General features: G+C 43.2%; 1 protein-coding gene across 2 annotated transcripts in view; it reads right to left on the bottom strand.

Moving 5' to 3' along the window:
• The window catches only part of ccnh (cyclin H), a 46,198-nt gene that overhangs the window by 519 nt on the left and 29,301 nt on the right, over nucleotides 1-16,378 (bottom strand). Inside the window, exons 1-9 of one of the 2 annotated variants that reach the window (XM_017427956.3) lie at nucleotides 3,781-3,965; nucleotides 3,558-3,683; nucleotides 3,357-3,479; nucleotides 3,189-3,262; nucleotides 2,711-2,924; nucleotides 2,454-2,617; nucleotides 2,216-2,286; nucleotides 2,006-2,111; nucleotides 1-64 (exon numbers count right to left, since the gene is read on the bottom strand). In XM_017427956.3, coding sequence (XP_017283445.1) covers nucleotides 1-64; nucleotides 2,006-2,111; nucleotides 2,216-2,286; nucleotides 2,454-2,617; nucleotides 2,711-2,924; nucleotides 3,189-3,262; nucleotides 3,357-3,479; nucleotides 3,558-3,674 — 933 coding nt within the window. In that variant the 5' untranslated portion in view covers nucleotides 3,675-3,683; nucleotides 3,781-3,965. Of the gene's footprint in view, nucleotides 65-2,005; nucleotides 2,112-2,215; nucleotides 2,287-2,453; nucleotides 2,618-2,710; nucleotides 2,925-3,188; nucleotides 3,263-3,356; nucleotides 3,480-3,557; nucleotides 3,684-3,780; nucleotides 3,966-16,378 lie in introns of those variants that run through there. The other variant, XM_037977434.1, reaches the window with a different exon arrangement.

Genomic DNA, 16,378 nt, shown 5'->3' with positions numbered 1-16,378 from the left:
CTCCGCAGCCAAACGAGGTTCTTTTGCTACGTGACCATCTTCTTCATATCCCCTCTTCCGTTTGCTGCAACAAAAACAGATTCAGTTTTAAAAGAACCGAGCTGCAACTGCTGGTGAACGTCGTCTTCCATGTTTGTGCAACTTGAGTTCCAGTGTCCATTCTGTCGTCCTGATCATCAGTAGTGGTGTTAGTTCCCCCTCTCGCCTCATGTACATGTAGACTAGTTTACGTCAGTGAAATGAAATGACTTGTCGGCACCAGTCTTTCACGAACGTGTCCGCTTTATCTTACAGGACAGAGTGCACCATCATGTCGCTGGCTGCTGCCATCCAGGTAATGTGAGTTGTTTGGATTTCCGCCTGCGAGTGTTTTAGAGCGCGCGGCCAGCCAGCCAGCCAAAGTGAGGCCTCGTTCCCCGAGGCGCATAAACTGAAGACTAAAGAGTTTGTACTTGTACTGTGAGCATGTGGCCTAGAATTCCTGGAAGTATACATGCAATATGACTGTTCTGTATTGAACTGAAAAAAAAAAACACCTGCTGCATATCTGAATCATGTTCCTCCAAAGCCCTTTCCAAAATCTGTCTTACACCTACAGTGTCCTGAACATTGACATGGGAGACCTTGCAGTGGCGATTTGATTTGAAGACCTGACCCCTCCTCCCCCCGTTCAGATGTGTTGCAGAAATGTCCGAACTCTCATTCTGCTGTCTCTGCCGCTCCCTTTGAAAGCCTCGAGCCGTTACGGGTGGTGATCAGACGCAGACGAGAGCTAGCTGGCCTTCCGTTTCGGCTTCTCTCTTCGAAAGACAACCGGAGACGAGACGTTGAAGAGGGAGGGGATCCAAAGCACTGACCTAGCATTTTCTGCTGTCATCAGGGAATTTAAACATAGCACCTCTTTCCAAAACAACACGAGCCTTAACTCCCCCTTTTTATTCCCCATCTCACTCCCATGTCACCTGATTTTTATAAGCTCTTCTTTCAGATCGCGGCGACTTCTTTGTGTATGAATCTCCTTGCGGCACGTAATCCACTCGTTCGACTTTGTTTCACATGCTGCTCTTGTATGACGAAATGATATTCTTAGGCTTGTAAAGAGATATCGTGTTTGTGTACGATCTAGCAGAACAGAGGAGAGTCCACGCGTCTGTAGGAAATCCCTGTAACCCGTCCTGTGCATGTGTTCACCCTGAACGGATCCTGCTAAAGTGTGTGGGCCTACATTTATGCTGCTCTTAACAACCATCACCTGAACTCCCTTTATGCCTTTTTTTTAGATGTAAAACAAAGCTTTGATACTTCGCAGTCTCTCTAATGCTCTGCCGTCATCGCAGGTGGCGTTTCCTCAGCAGCACCCCTTCACCGACTGTTTTTTTTTTTCTCCATACGGCTCCGCTCTGAGAGGTCACGCCGCGTGCTGATTTATCAACTTTCAGAGTCGCTCGGGTCAGCCCGGGGCGCCTCTTTTTTTTTTTTTTTAAAGATTCAAGCCGCTGCAGAGCCTGAATCTGTGCCTGCCATAGCTCAGAGGTTTACCAAACTGTTTACTGTAGATGCACTCAACGTAACCACGGACCTCACCGAGTGTTAACGGACACCTGGGGGGGTGGATGAGTAACGACCTAACAAACCGCATCAGCTGCACTACGTGATATGGATGATGTAGGTAGCAGTGTAGCATTTCATATAGCTGACAATGATGTATTCCTTTTTATTTTTCTACCTGAGACTGAACCTTGAACCTTTTGCATCTTAGATACCTGGCTGAAATAAAACTGTTACTATATACAACGATGGACTGGTGTTGTTTATATCCATAAATGCTGATGTGCTGCGGTGGCAGTTTACAGACTGTAAAATTAGGATGGTTATAAATAAACATCCCATGCCTCTAGTCTGTCTTAAGGAGAATCGGCTAAACATGTTTTACTTATTTTTTTTAACTTTTAAAATGAAAAAGTGTCTCCAAGTATTGTGAGGAAAAACCACAGTATCTTCTTACTTGCTTGAACTGGCAAGTTGAGCGTGGATCCACTCCAACTTCTGTTTGAAAACGATCACCTCCTCCAGATTGGGCGGCTCATACTTCTTAAGGAGGGTTTTCATTCCTGCATCGGCGGGGAAAGCGTACAGGAAATCTCAAACCCAAAGGGATGTTCAAACAGCTCAGCGTTGCCATCTTGTGGTGGAAAAATGGAAGGCGTTTACTCACGTCTCATTGAGTCGTACATCTTTGTGAGTGTTTCTTTGTCCTCTTTCAGTTTCAGGCATTCCGTCAGGTAACTAGACGAGGGAAATCATAAAAAGGGGCTCAGAGAATAAGCAAAAACATTTAAATTCAATTCAATGGAATTTTTCATCCTGTTTTAGCTACTGTTACTCCACAAACACTACAGGAAAAAATATAACTGCTGAGTGAAGTGGCATGTCTTTAGGAACAAATGACCCACCTCTCCATGTTGATGCCGGCTCTGGAAGCACTGTTCAGGACAGCAGTGAGAGCAATCTGAGATGGGGAGAACAGAAGCCCTGCGTCCGTCATGACTGCCTGCGTCAGGAAGTCGTCAGCACTTTTCCTCAGAGACTCTGGGTTCTCCAGCATGGGGTATCGAGTCTGGAGGTGGGAAAGGACAAGGCCGAGCAATACAGCGAACGGGAACGCAACTTAAATTCAGGCTGCGAAGGTTACGCTGCGGCGACCGCCTACCTTCAGGTCGATGAGCAGCCCCTCCATGGGTCTGTAGGGGTTGTGGACGACCAGGTGAAAGTTGAGCTGCTGAATCAGAAGCAGCTCGTACTCGAGGATTTGCTCCAGGACCCGCTCCTGTCCTGCCGGCGTCTCCTGCACGAGATTGCCCACGAACTGGGTGCTGGACACGTTGAACTCGTCCACTTTGCAGGACAGGTATGCACAAGTCAGCCTGGGACGAACAAGGCAGAGAAAACCATAAGGCACATATGCTGAATCCTTTCTTCAACACTGAATGAAGCACGGTACAGAGTCATAAAAGATCCCTTCAAGGGGTCAACTAGACCAATTATTCCCAAAGTTGGGGTCGGGGCCCCATTGTGGGTCACCCAACACCAAGCAGGGGTCCTTAGATAATCTCTAGATATCAAGTTACAATCAATCAATCTAATCTCATCTCTGTCTGGTAAAAGTAAACCCACACAAAAGCGCTCACATGATAATCCTTGGGTGGTGCTCCATGATGGAGTTGTTCAGATAGAATCTTCTGAAGTACATGAGGGCTGTACCCTGCAAAGATGAGAAACTTATGGTTCAGGTCTCCAAATAAAAGAAAAAAAAAGACGGCATATTGCTTTTAATTAAGAGAAAACAGAAGGCATACCACGACTGATTTGGGCATCGCAGGCTTGAAGGCGTTGCAGAACTCAAGCATCCTCCTCTCATAGTGCCGAAACAAAACCTCCTCCCCATAGCGCTCCAGGAGCACGGAGGCACTCACGACAGGCTGGTGCAGAAATGAAACAGCCAGGAAGTGAGGGACATGTCTCTTCGGACTCACAATGTGCCACAGTTTGTTACCTACCTTTGCAGTTTCAAGTACCCTCTTGCAGAATTTCTCGTTGGCACTGACTCTCATCTGTTCCACTTCGTCCTCGCTTTTAAAAGTCCAGTATTTTTTCTGTGAGCTGTTGTGGAACATGGTGGCTTTCTGTAAAAACAAACACAAACATGAGAAGAAACTATACATGAACTAGTGGACGAACGCTAGCCGACAGACAGTCAGAGAAACACATTACAAATCTTACGTTTCCGTATCTAAATATGCATCACTCCGCTGAGAGACGACGTTGTAGAAAGAAAATAGATATCTGCATACAAACACTCAACTCCAGTTCCACTGTATATTCGATATCACCGTCCTAAGGAGCAAAAAAAAAAAACCTAAGAAATTCAACATAGAACCATGGCGCGTCGTCTACTTTTGACGTAAACTCCGTCGACTTTTAGTGACGTAGGCGTTTACCGTAAATTGTGAACTAAGCGCGCAGTTAAAAAAATCTCACCTCGGTCAGTTAAAGGCTTTCTGATAGAATTTGCAACCATGACAACATGATTGATAAAAATTCAAATAGCACGTATTTATTAATCTACTGTGGGAGGTGGTGGGCGTATTTCACGGCCATCTTTAACCGAAACAAAACAAACTTTGCCCTCACAGGGAAAGCAACAGTCAAGACGTTTTTTTAAGAGTAAGCCCATTTGTTCTTACTGAAAATGAACAAATTTATGTTTTTTTTATTGTTCGTTTTTATTCATATGTGTTTATCTGCTGTTTTTTTTTATCTTTTATTTAAAAATATAGGCACTCAGATTAAAAAAGGGAGATAGAATCAATGGTGTAAAGTTAAATAACACCTGTGAATTGTAGTGCAGGATCCCTGTTCTGTTTCCTGAATTCTCCTTAAATTAGGAGGAAACAGTATTCTATATTAAATTTAAAAATGGAAAGGGTAGTCGAGGGCCCACCCCTCCCCCTCTCCCCCAACCCTTTGGCCTATCACAAACTAAAGAAAGACAGACTCTGCAGGTCCTGCTCAAATGTTTGGATCTGGATCGGTTTTGGGTGGGAGTGTGCAACAGCGATCGAATCACACGGGCAGCCCCCTGTATGTGTTTATTAGACCGAGCCACTCAACCCCCACCAGTGTTTCCGCACAGCCTCATTTGCATAAACATGAGTAATTTATGAATAATAAATGGGCCCCTGCGTTCAGCGGGAGTCGTTAATTTGCATATGAGCGCCGCTTTAGCGCGGCGTTATCATGAGCCCTCCGAGCCTGCAGAAAGCCAGGATCAGAGAGAAACAGGGGCTCAGAACAGGTATGTGCTGAAGTCTGCTCCNCCCCCCCCCTTCTTCTTTCTTTATCTTTTAATCTGTTTCTCTACAGGCGGTAAAGCTAAATGTGTGTATACACGCGCGCGTGTATGTGTGTGTGTGTGTGTGTGTGTGTGTGAGCTCTGTCAGGGATGGGCTTGTAAAACCATCTGCCTGATCCGGGTCTGCACGGCTCGGGCTCGCTTTGGGAATTGCATAAACATGAAGTGTCGATGCATTATTGAGGAGACCGTGGCAACGGTTTACTGTATGTGCGCGCGCGCGCGGAGGCCGGCGTGCACGCGGGCGGACGCGCGCCCCCACCCCGTCGCACCTTTCCTCCTTCTACCTTCGCGTAATTCCTAACTGTGCGATGACTGGCCCTTGGTATATGCTTTTGTATTTCTTTATTTTTGAAAATGATTATTATTGTCCCTGCATGGAAGCAGCCGTTCTCTGTTTCTGTTCTTCAAGGAGACTTCCTCGCTGCAGTCTGACTCTTTACAGAAGGGGGAAAATTTGTAGATTTTGAGGCAGCAGATCAAACTGAGCGTCTGTCTGTGCGAGGAGAGCTTTGGAACAGTGAGACTAAATTTAAGGGCGGGTGTTTCGTATGAGTAAATGTTGGCCCTATGTAATGTGACAGGCGGTGTTTTATGGGAAATCAGGCTGATTTTTTTTGTTGTATTGCCAGATCCACTGAATGATCTCTGAGCCTCCCTGATCGAGTTACAGCCTCATCCCCTCAGAGCCAAGCCTGCACTCCTGTCTGTTGCAGTTCGGCCACATTATGAAAGCCTCTCAGGCTGAAGTGACTCCAGTTTGTGCTCAGAAAGTCAGCTGAAACTTAGCCAAAGATGCTGCAGTTCTGTCAGCTGCTTGTGGTAAAGATGCTGCTGGAAGAGGAGGAAACCCAGGAAGGTTCCCAACATCACATCTAATGTGCTTCTCCCCCTTTATTGAAATAATAATAATAATAATAATAATAATTTGGTGTAATCGTTTTGGGGATTTTGCTGCCAGCTTCACACTGTGGCAATTAAATCCTGACTCCTTTGTGCATATTCATTTTCTGCACCCCTCACCCGATGTCCATAATTGATATTGCAGTTGCCGTGGTAACCGGGGGGTGACAAGTGCTGATGTCAGAGTCTCCTCCAAGGACAGTCATGCAGATACTGTGTCAGGTGACACGCTCAACGCTGCCACAAAACAAAACGACGTGATGTCCTTTTACCCCCCCCACCGCATCAGAGGCTTCGCTCTGAGCCTTGAAGGAGGAGAACGCCTGTGCCGGCCTCAGCCCCCCTTTTTTCGCTGTTTGGGTGAAACGTGTGATGCGGGCGACGTGGGATCTTCTCGGTGCGATTGGTGGGGACCGAGGCACGTCACACAAAGCTTTAGCTGTCTGAGGCCCCCCCCCCCTCAGACAGAAGGCTGCCCGTATGCAGAAATCTAGCAACGCGTCCCTCTTGTTTCTGCTCATTCACGTCTGCGTGCAGCTTCGGCTCGTTCAGGTTGGCATTGAGCATCCAGGCATTTTTAGTTTTTTTTCTTCCCCTCCCTCCTTCCCCTTCCCCTTCCTCACCCAGACACTCAGCGCTCCCCCACTGTCTCTTTCCCTCCCTGTCTCTAATTGAGCTTTGTGTCTACTTCCATCTCCATTCAAATCCAGGCTCATTTGCATACTGCCGCTGCGTGCTGGACAGCTCCCCAGCTGTACAGTACAGAACTAAATAAGGAACACAGACCCACTTTGTGTGATGTGAATACTAAGCAGCCGGGATAGTCATTTCCCTGTTTCCTTGAAAATACATTTAGAGATGAGGGGGGTAAATAGGTAGGACTGCTTCTTGCCAAATCAGTGCATTCAGGGCCAAACAGACACAAAAAAAGATGCTTACATACAGGCAGAGTCTATGTAGTCTAATCTGATATAAAAGCTGTCAAAGATATAGTGAGGCACCAATAACGTTGTGCAAGAAAATACACACTCCTCTGTACTTGTTGCATAAAAATTATTCAGACTTTTTGGACATGTTTGTGCAGGTTTTATTTGGACTTCTTTGCTCCTGAGCTTTTTATTTGTCTTCCTTCAGTCCAGCAAAGGCCCCAAATCTGTGTTTTCCTGCATTTTTAAATTAAACATTTTTTTTTTCTTCATAAGCAATAAGCAAGCCCCCACTTTCTCTCTCTCTCTCTCTGCGTTGAGGAATTTCAGGGGGTGACGGCGGCGGTGGCAGCGGTGGTGGGGACGTTTTCCTTGAGTGCACAGACGTGTAATAATGTTGTATTTTAGATGCACTTCAACCACACTCAACAGAACGTGTTAAGCCCACACTTAATAGGAGCCGTAAAAAAAAAAAAAGAAGAAGGAAAAAAAAAGTACACCACAAGGCCAATTTTCATTTCAAGCATATTGGAGGAGATTTGTGACATTTCAACTCATTTCGGTGTTCAATCAAAGCCGTAGCTCCAGGGAGAGCAAGGCGACCATGCTCTTTACAGCAAATCCAACTGTCCTTGGTTTGCCATGCGCACGTCTTCCGCCCTCCACGCCGCCGAGGAGCTGCGTGAAATTTGATGACCCGTTTTAAACTTCACCTTGAAGCCCAAAAAGCAAACAGTGCAAAAAAATGCCTCTGATTATTTCCCCCCACTTAATGAATTTTTATTTAGAAAGCTAAGTTTGTTTTTCTCTTTTAATACACGTTCTGATTTGGAAATTGGCTGCCGGGATTTGATTTTGGGGGAGTGAGCAGAAACACACACACACACTTTAGAGAGGAAATGCACAAACTTAAGACAGGAAATAAGGTGCGGTCACCGTGGAACAAATCTCCAACAAGTCCTGAGAACTGACTCTTTGCATCAGTGTGTAATGTCCTCTTTTTATTTTCCAATTAGCCGGGTGGTTTAAGTAAAAAGCTGCTCAGGCAAACAATATGTCTGGTTTTCATCTCTTTATTATCTTACAATAAATCCAGAGTATAGGGTTTTTTATATTTATTCTATGCAATTAAACTTTATTTTTTTTAAATCCAAAACTTATTATTGTGATATAAGGGGTGAAGATCCTTCTGTGGTACTGAAACAAAAGTAATAGCTGGTGTCACTCTGTGTAATACAAGACATTTTAGTCTTACTTGCAAGATAAAAAGGAAATTCTATTAAAAATATAGAAATTATTTTAACAATGCAATACCCTTTCCAGGAATTAGTGTTTTCGGCCTTCTTCACTGGTATTCCACTGTATTTATAAGTGTGTGTGTGTGATGCACATCAGTGTCATTTTGCTTTCAGATTAAAGGAGGGGGGAGCGATGGTGTGCATCTTAATCTAATTAATGCCTGAATATAGATGAAGAATTATGAGCTTTAAATAAATTGGGGAGGGGGAAGGGAAACGTGGTTGAAGTCGACTTGCCCAGCAACTCAAACCGTTTATTTCAGACCTTAAAAAAGAAGAAGAAGAAGAAGAAGAAGAAAAAAAGGCACTCTAAGATTTAATAAACAGGTTGTCTTCATTAAAATGCAAAAAGGGTGACAGCCTGCACCTGAAGGACAGCAGAAATTAGGCCGGGGTAAATTCTCATCTTACGGGTGAATTGCTGACCTTCTGCTGCTAACTCCTGTCAAAATGAACCCGGAAACCCCGCAAATCAGCCAAATAAGCTTTCAGCTTATTAAATGTTAAGGAAATAAAATTGGAGCGAGATGTGCAAGTGTGCCGCTCTCATTTTTGTTTATTTTAGATATATTTTTTTTTAAATAAAGAAATAAATAAATAGGGGACGGTGAAGAGAACTTAAGTGCAGTCATTATAAATTTAGCACGGTGCTTATTTTTAGTTCCCATCCTGCAATTTTTGACTTTGAAGGCCCAATTTATTTCCGAGAAAACAAACTATATGTGATCACAGACAAGACAAGACGGGGAAAAAGGACGAAAGCTTCTGTTTTAATAGTTTGGAAAATCAAAATAAGATTATACACAGATGCATATTTTAATATTGTTTCTTTTTATTTTAGAGCAAACACAATGATGTTAGGAATAATAATAATAAAAAAAATATTTAGCAGACACTACCCGGCAGGAGGTTTTTTTTTTTTTTTTCTTTGAGACTCTTTGTGGCTCCTCTAATTGACAATGCAAATACTGGGTGTTGAAGTGCTCCTGCTATAATCACAGGCCCCCCTCCCCTCCTTTGTTTTCCTAATTGCTGCCATCCCTTTCGTTAGAGAGCATTCTCCTATAAGTGCATCAAGTCCCCGCTGGAGCGCACAGAAGGCTTCCCGTGGACTTTCTGTGGACTTCAACAAAAAGCCCTGTCAGGTAGATCAGCCATTAGTCACCAGTCTCGCATTGTCTCTGACAAATTTGACGTTTAAAGCACACGCATAATTCCAAAGAGCTCTCTGTGCCGAACAAATTGCCGGCATTTTCCTGCTGGAAATGTCACAAACATTGGGCTGAACTTTCACAGAAACATGTTGATGTAAGATGCTGATTTGGACCTTTGCTTGGTTTAATCGGATTTTCGACAAAAAAAAAAAAAACAAATAAAAAAATAGAATAAAATGAGTGGCAGCTCAAAATGTGTCAATAAAAGAAAAAAATGGGATTGTTAGCTATGAATAGTGTTTCATAAAATGGATTCCTACATGAGTGAAATGTAATTTCAAAGACATTTTTATAAGGAATAATAATAATAATAATAATAATAATAATAATAATAATAATAATAATAATAGAACATCTTAAACAACCAGTTCTTGCCCTCTTTTACTCTTTATGTTAACGCTGAATATTTTACAGTAAATGTCACCAAAATAACCTGATTAAATGTCCCTCTTCTTGTTCATGGCCTTTGTGTTGGAACACATTTATAAATAATCTAATCAGAAGAACAAATCAGTGCTTCCTCTTCAAACTTCAAACATACCTTTTAACAGTGTGTCATAAGTTGAAATGTGCTAATAATATCATTTTCCCATTAATTGCATTTAAAAAAGAGAGAGTTTCAGTGCAGAACCCACACAGAGCCCCTTGTGGGGGTGATGGGAGTTGCTCGCTCTCCTCACTAGATGGAGTAAGAGCATCACTTGACAGGGTTCGAAACTGCTTACCCCTCTGCACTTTTTTTTTGCAAATATCAATATTTATTGATCAAACCTCCAGAAATCCAGGTTGTGAGTTGACATCTTTGCAAAAAACGCTGAAAGGGAAGCTTGTTTGATTTGCTGGCCTTAAGCAGCACTTACCAAAGCCCCAGAAATGCAAAGGGAGTCCTGAATAACACAAAAAGTCACATATATGGAAATATCAGTCGTGTTTTGTTTGCCTACAGAGTGAGGAGACGAGATGTTTGGATAATTTTCTCCTGTAACTTTGTGTTCTGTTTGCTTTTAACAATATAACTTCCAGCTGTACAATATTTTTGAATCTATTTTAGTTCTCATATCCCTCGTTTTCTCATATCCTCAGCCTCTCAAAATTGAGTTTCTCTGCAATTCATACACTTCTCTCCCCTCTTCTTTCCCAGCCCTCCCTCCCGCGCCCCCGTCCAGCTTCATGCATTCTTTTTTTTTTCTCCTTCTTTTTCTGAGGAGCGTATCATTAGCTCAATGTTGTGTTATGGCCCGCTGTTGTTCGGCTCAGCCTAGCTCCTCGGTGAGCCTGAATTGGCATGGGAAAGAGACGGGAGAGAGAGAGCTGCGAGAGACTCTGTGCAGATGACAAGTAGCTCCTTGATTAACCCACAGGTCCGGCTGAACGGGCCCACACTCTGCCCGTGTTCTTTATTCATTTGCCTTGTTCCTTTTCTTTCAGAAAGAGACCCAATAAGGCCCAGCAGGTGAATGTAAAGAAACGCGAGAGGACTCCCCTCTGATCAGCCTTTCAGGCCCAGACAATGGGCCGGCCCACCTCTTGTACTGCTGCATTAAAACCCTGATTAAAGCTCTTCCTGTTAGCCGATTGATTGGGGATGCAAAAGCTAAAACCAACAAAAACCCCACCACCGCTGGGGCTTGATAATGACCGGGCCCCACCTACAAAGCACAGGCTTCAAATGATTAGTGGGGTTTTGTTTTCTTAGTAGATGTGTGTGTGTGTGTGTGTGTGTTAGTGAAGGAGGAGAGATTGTCTAATCATAGCAGGAGGTTTTCAGACAGATAGCTCTAATTAATCAACAGTCTCTAAAAAAAAAAAAAAAAAAAAAAAGACAAGGAAAATAATTTCCCTCTCTTCCTTCGAACATCTGCATCTTTATTTAGAGTGACAGTTGGTGCAAGTGTGGGATTGTTTATTACCCATCCATAGCTTGATTAGTTGTTACTGGGGGAAAAAAAATCCTATAAAAAATAACTATAGAATTTTATTAACATTCCATGAACTAAAAATCAATTAAAATGTCAGTAAAGGGTTTATCTTTTCAAATGTTTCATTTTTTTCTTATAAAGGTCAGTTCATTCGCTACGTCTTTACTATTATTATTAGTAAAGAGATAAAATAATTTCCCACATAAGCCCGAGGTGTCTTGAAACTCGAGCAGTTTTTTTTTTTTCATAATCACATTTTTAAACACTCGCTTGTCATTGTTATGTAAACAGCCTTTCCCCTTGCATGTTAATCCTTTTATGAGAGAACATTAGTGGGACGACGTGGGAAATGAGTGTGTGCATTCGGAGGGAGAGGTAGGAGAGATTGAGATGCTCTTCAAGAACCCATAAATATTGCATTTCTTTGTCTGACGGATGTTTGACACATTCTCATGTTTCCTCAACAAATTCCACTGTCACACAGTTTCTTTCGTCAGTCGTCTTCCAAACAGCACGTTCTGACAATTATCCCGGAGAAACTCCTGATCAAAACCCAGCGTATTCTCTCTGCTGCTGCTGCTCCATCACGCACCGTTCTTTCCATCCACTTCCTCTCACACAGTCCTCATTTGATTCCACATTTGTATATATATATATATATATACTGCATCGCTCAAAGTTCAAATGCGCCAAAAAATTACATTTGCAAAGTGCTTGTGTGATGTATACTTCTCACATTTTGCTGCGGATATTTGTTGACGCGTGGAGTGTATTTGCAAGCTGATTGACAAAGAGGATCACGCACTGTTGAGCTAATTCGTTTGTTTCTACAGAGAAAGGCTAAAATTACGACACTATTTCTATTAGCAAATTCATCTTTGAAAACTACTAAATTTGACTGATTTTGGGGGGCTTTCTGTTCAAAACACATTGTTGGATTAATTAAACAAAACAGATAATTACCAGATTCTTTGGTAATTATTGTTTTAAGCAAATTTGAGAACGATTACGACATGATTATCTGTTGAATTTTATGGGGAACAAATATGTAGAATTGAAGCTGAAATACACATCTTTCGCTCCAGGAGTTTCTAGAGAGTTTGTGGATCAGGGTAAAAATAAAGAAATATATTTATAGAAAATAAAAAGTAAATTAAAAAAAAAAAAGTAACAGACAGGCAGTTAAAAAGCCCTCAGGCAACAGAGAGGATCCTGGGGGTTTACAACAACCCTAACATCCCACACACGTAAATATCAGAGCTCGTGTACACACACACACACACACACACACAAATTTAGATCCAGACATTTTCCTATACACCCACTGTAAACCTTATAGTCTTTTTACTTTCGTATATGCACTTCTTCCTCCTACTCTTTCGTTATTAGCCTCACACACTCCAACCACCTGACTCCACCTCTCAGTGTGTGTGTGTGCGTGTGCGTGTGCGTGTGTGTGTGTCAGAACAATGTGCATCTCAGTTATTCTCAAGTGCATAATTGGTCCTTAGTGTGCAACAAATTGTCACTGAGGAATAAGAGACATGCTACAAGGAAGGAGAAAAGCATTAGTAAGATATTAGAACAATTTATAAGGCAGTGTAGTCATTAGAGATTCTCAAGGAATCCTGCAATTATGAATGCCTCCAATGAGGTGAAAAAAGGACATGCTAAAGTATATTTTTAGTAAGTTTATTTCGGAGCTGCTTTTACTCGTGCATGTTCAAGCTTCTGTAGCGCGGTTCTGTACATTTTTTTTTCTTATTTATTCTTACTGAGAAAAGTGTGTCCTCAGGGACAAAGGGAGAAAATTCATCGTCTAACTTCCGACTGCACAGCCGCTCTTCTTTCATTTGCACCTATTATATCTTTCTGCTCTTCAGAACTGTTTTGAAAAGAGTTGGACATTAATTGTACCTGGCAGGCAGCGAGTGGAAGGAGGGCAGGGAGTTGTCAGAAAACCCAGTCACATTTGTTGTCAAATATTAAAAAAAATATCTATTAAAAGTTATGAAATGCCGTCTCTGTTTTCTGCCACTGTTCTGTAGCCGTCCCGCTCATTTGTTAATGAAAGAACAGGTTGCCCCTACAAGTCTGATTGTCATGTTCATTTGAGGTGGGTCATAGATGAATAATCAAAAGTGTAACAAATATTTTCTTTTCACAAGGGGGAAAAAAGCATTTTCCAAGGCTTATTTGTTTTCCAGGATAAATTAGAATATCAAAGTTACATAAATTAGAATATCAAAGTTGTTTTAACAACACAGATGAAAGCGTAGATTTCCATGCCCCTTAACACCAACACTGACTGGCAGCTTCGACGCAACCTCTGTCCTCAGCTCCAACCCCCACCCTTGTCCTTGCCCGCTCCAACCCACCCTTAACAGAGCGTATTCCCCCCCACAGCACAAACGGCAGAACGTTGTCACACCCTCGACCCTCGGTGACAGCGCCGGGTCACTGGGGCCGATGACGGGCCGTGTGTACCATCAAACACACGTGTCATTGTGAAGGACTGCCAAGATTGTCAGTAACTCTTCTCATCCAACCCTAAAATGTCTCGCAGTCCAACCCCGACCTGCTGCGCGTCTGCACACACACACACACACACACACACACACACACACATCTACTCACACACACGCACGCATCCACAATCAGACGGGCCCGGTTTCTCAGCATGTCTGACCCGAGTGGATGTGGATCAGTGCAGAGGCACTGACAACTCAGTCTCTGGCATGCCCACATGCCAGGTGACAATGAAGTGATGCTTTGAATTAAAAGTGTGCTTGATGCTAAAGAGTAGCTAACCTGATTTGACAGCCTAACGTGATTCGAGGAAGTTCAGATGGAGATAGAGCGCTGGTGTGTGGAGAGAAAGATGGATCCCTGCCAGCCTGATCTGCTTATTCAGTCAATAATGGAGGCAAATGCAGCCAAATGAACCCCAAGGTTCAGCACAGAGCTAATCTGAAATGCTAACACTTGGCCTTACATTGATTCTATTCAAGGTTTTATCTCTATGGCTATCTAATAGCCTCTGCTAAATGCTCTTGAACGTAACATGGGTTTAATGGTGACCACACACAAGCTCTGTGTGCTCTAATGTGATTTTTATTCTCATTGACTAATACATTAAAAAATAAATGGAATTAAAGATGAACCCAGCTACCTGCAAGTTTATTTTTGTTCAGATTTTATATCTTTGGGTCCCCAACGAACATTTGTGTTTGTACCGTCATGTTTAACAGTGGCCATATTACCTCTCGAAAAATGTCTCGCTCATACTGTGGCTAATTTTGTTGTAAGAAAAGCTTCTGATTAGATAAGCTATGCTCCTGAGGTGTCGTCTGGGGTGAGAAAGTGTCAGAATTGGTGCAATGCGAAGTGTTGATTGGGCTGAAGTGGGTGCATCAGGAGAGCGAGAAAATTATTTGACGATCGAGTTGCCCATTCGAATCTAAGTTTTTTTTTTTAAATTCCAGCAGACTGTGAGCTTTACTTTTCAACATGTCTGCAACATAGTTGTATGTGTATAGTTGTACGTGGGTCTTAGCTTTTTGTTTTAAAAAAATGTAAGCGTAGTCTTGCAAGACTAAGCTTTGAAAAAAAAAGCATACATCACTGGATGTCAAAGACAAAGACAGTCCTGCAGTCAAGACACTCACACATGAAAGGGTTCTGCATAGGGCATACAGATACATACACATACTCAATGAAGGATTTCTTCTCGTATTAAAGATCATCACCTCTTGCAATTAAACAAACAAGCCCTCTCTTGGAAAGGACCTTGAACTGAAGGAAATGTTTGCCACATAAAGGATTTTGTGATCAACTTTACATCGCCAATAAAACGGCCACTGTCACATTTAAGAGTATAGGTCGTGGATAGACCTGCAAGGTCATCAGTCACAGGTAGCCACAGAACAAACCAAAAGCTGTCTCTCCTCAAAAATACCTTGGTGATTTCCAAGCATGAGACTCTAATCTTGTCTAAATGAACCACAAAGATGGCTTCTCTGCTCAGTCTCCGACCTTTGGGTTCTCTATCCCCTCCCATTGGTGATGGGATTAGCAAAGCAGGCCTCTGGCACCCCTGTTGTTTCAGTGTGGTGCTGACCCCTCCACCCGGTGGCCAGGTGTGGAGCTCAGCGATGGGTGGATACCCAAGGCAAAATTAGCGTCCCTCTTCCTCACTAAATGAGGCGTCTTGAGGGGCGCCAGGTAAGACAAGTCACTCGGGGTCGTCTAACCCCTGTGGTCTGACACAAAAAGAGGCAGAGGATCACCTGCCGCTTTCCAGATCAAATGAGGGCTTAAATGGGGGGCTCTTCTCTTGTCAAATCTCTCCATGACCACTCAGGAAGGCCAGAGACCACTCTACAGCCTCCCCCAGTCTCGGCCTCCTGTAGACCCAAGACCCTGTCGACTGCTAACCCCACTGTACTCCAGCCCAGGTCCCCTCACAGTAGCCATCAAGCTCTTAATTCCTACTCTCAGCCCATCACTAAGTACTTTGTGCATAATGGACCTATAATCAACCTCTGTCAAATGAAGCTTTTTCTCTCAGCATGTCTGCACTCACGTTGAGCTTGCATGTCGAGTTGCAATGAGATGGTAATTAGACATCATATCTACAGGGCTAATCTGTGTGTTCACATTCAGGTGCTTTCAGTCCACTCCGTAGTTGAGCAGCTTGCTAATTTGGAGCTCGTGTTATGAGAGTGTTAAAATAAAAAAAAGGGTAAAATTATCTTATAAAATATTAAGATGTTGAAATTGTTGAAGGGAGTGGGTCAGATGCAGCATCAAAGAGAAATCTTTGTGTTATACAGTGTTTTCTGTGGTTCCAGGGTTTGTGGCTGGATTCTGGTCTCTCTGGCAAATAACCTCATCAAACTGCACCGTGTGACAGGGTAAGTGAGAGGTGTGGCAATTCAGGTGCCCAACACAATGCCCCTTGTCAGTCAGCCTCATTCCTGGGGGTGAAGAGGGGCCGAGGGAGGGTGCAGCGGAGGCAGCCACAGGCCCTTGGGTCTCTGCGATTGGCCTTAATCCGCCAGCTAATAAGTTCAGAGAGGAGCCATATGCTGCAGTGCGATGTGTGGGGAGGGGAGTGTTGCCTCATGTTACTTACACCAGGCCAGAGCTTTCTTAGGTACCGCCCTCCCATGGTCTGTTCCTTTGTACTGGGGGATCAGCCCTC

Source organism: Kryptolebias marmoratus, linkage group LG1 (assembly GCF_001649575.2).
Source record: "Kryptolebias marmoratus isolate JLee-2015 linkage group LG1, ASM164957v2, whole genome shotgun sequence".
In the NCBI taxonomy this organism is placed as follows: Eukaryota; Metazoa; Chordata; class Actinopteri; order Cyprinodontiformes; family Rivulidae; genus Kryptolebias; species Kryptolebias marmoratus.
This window is presented reverse-complemented; position numbering and strand designations above follow the sequence as displayed.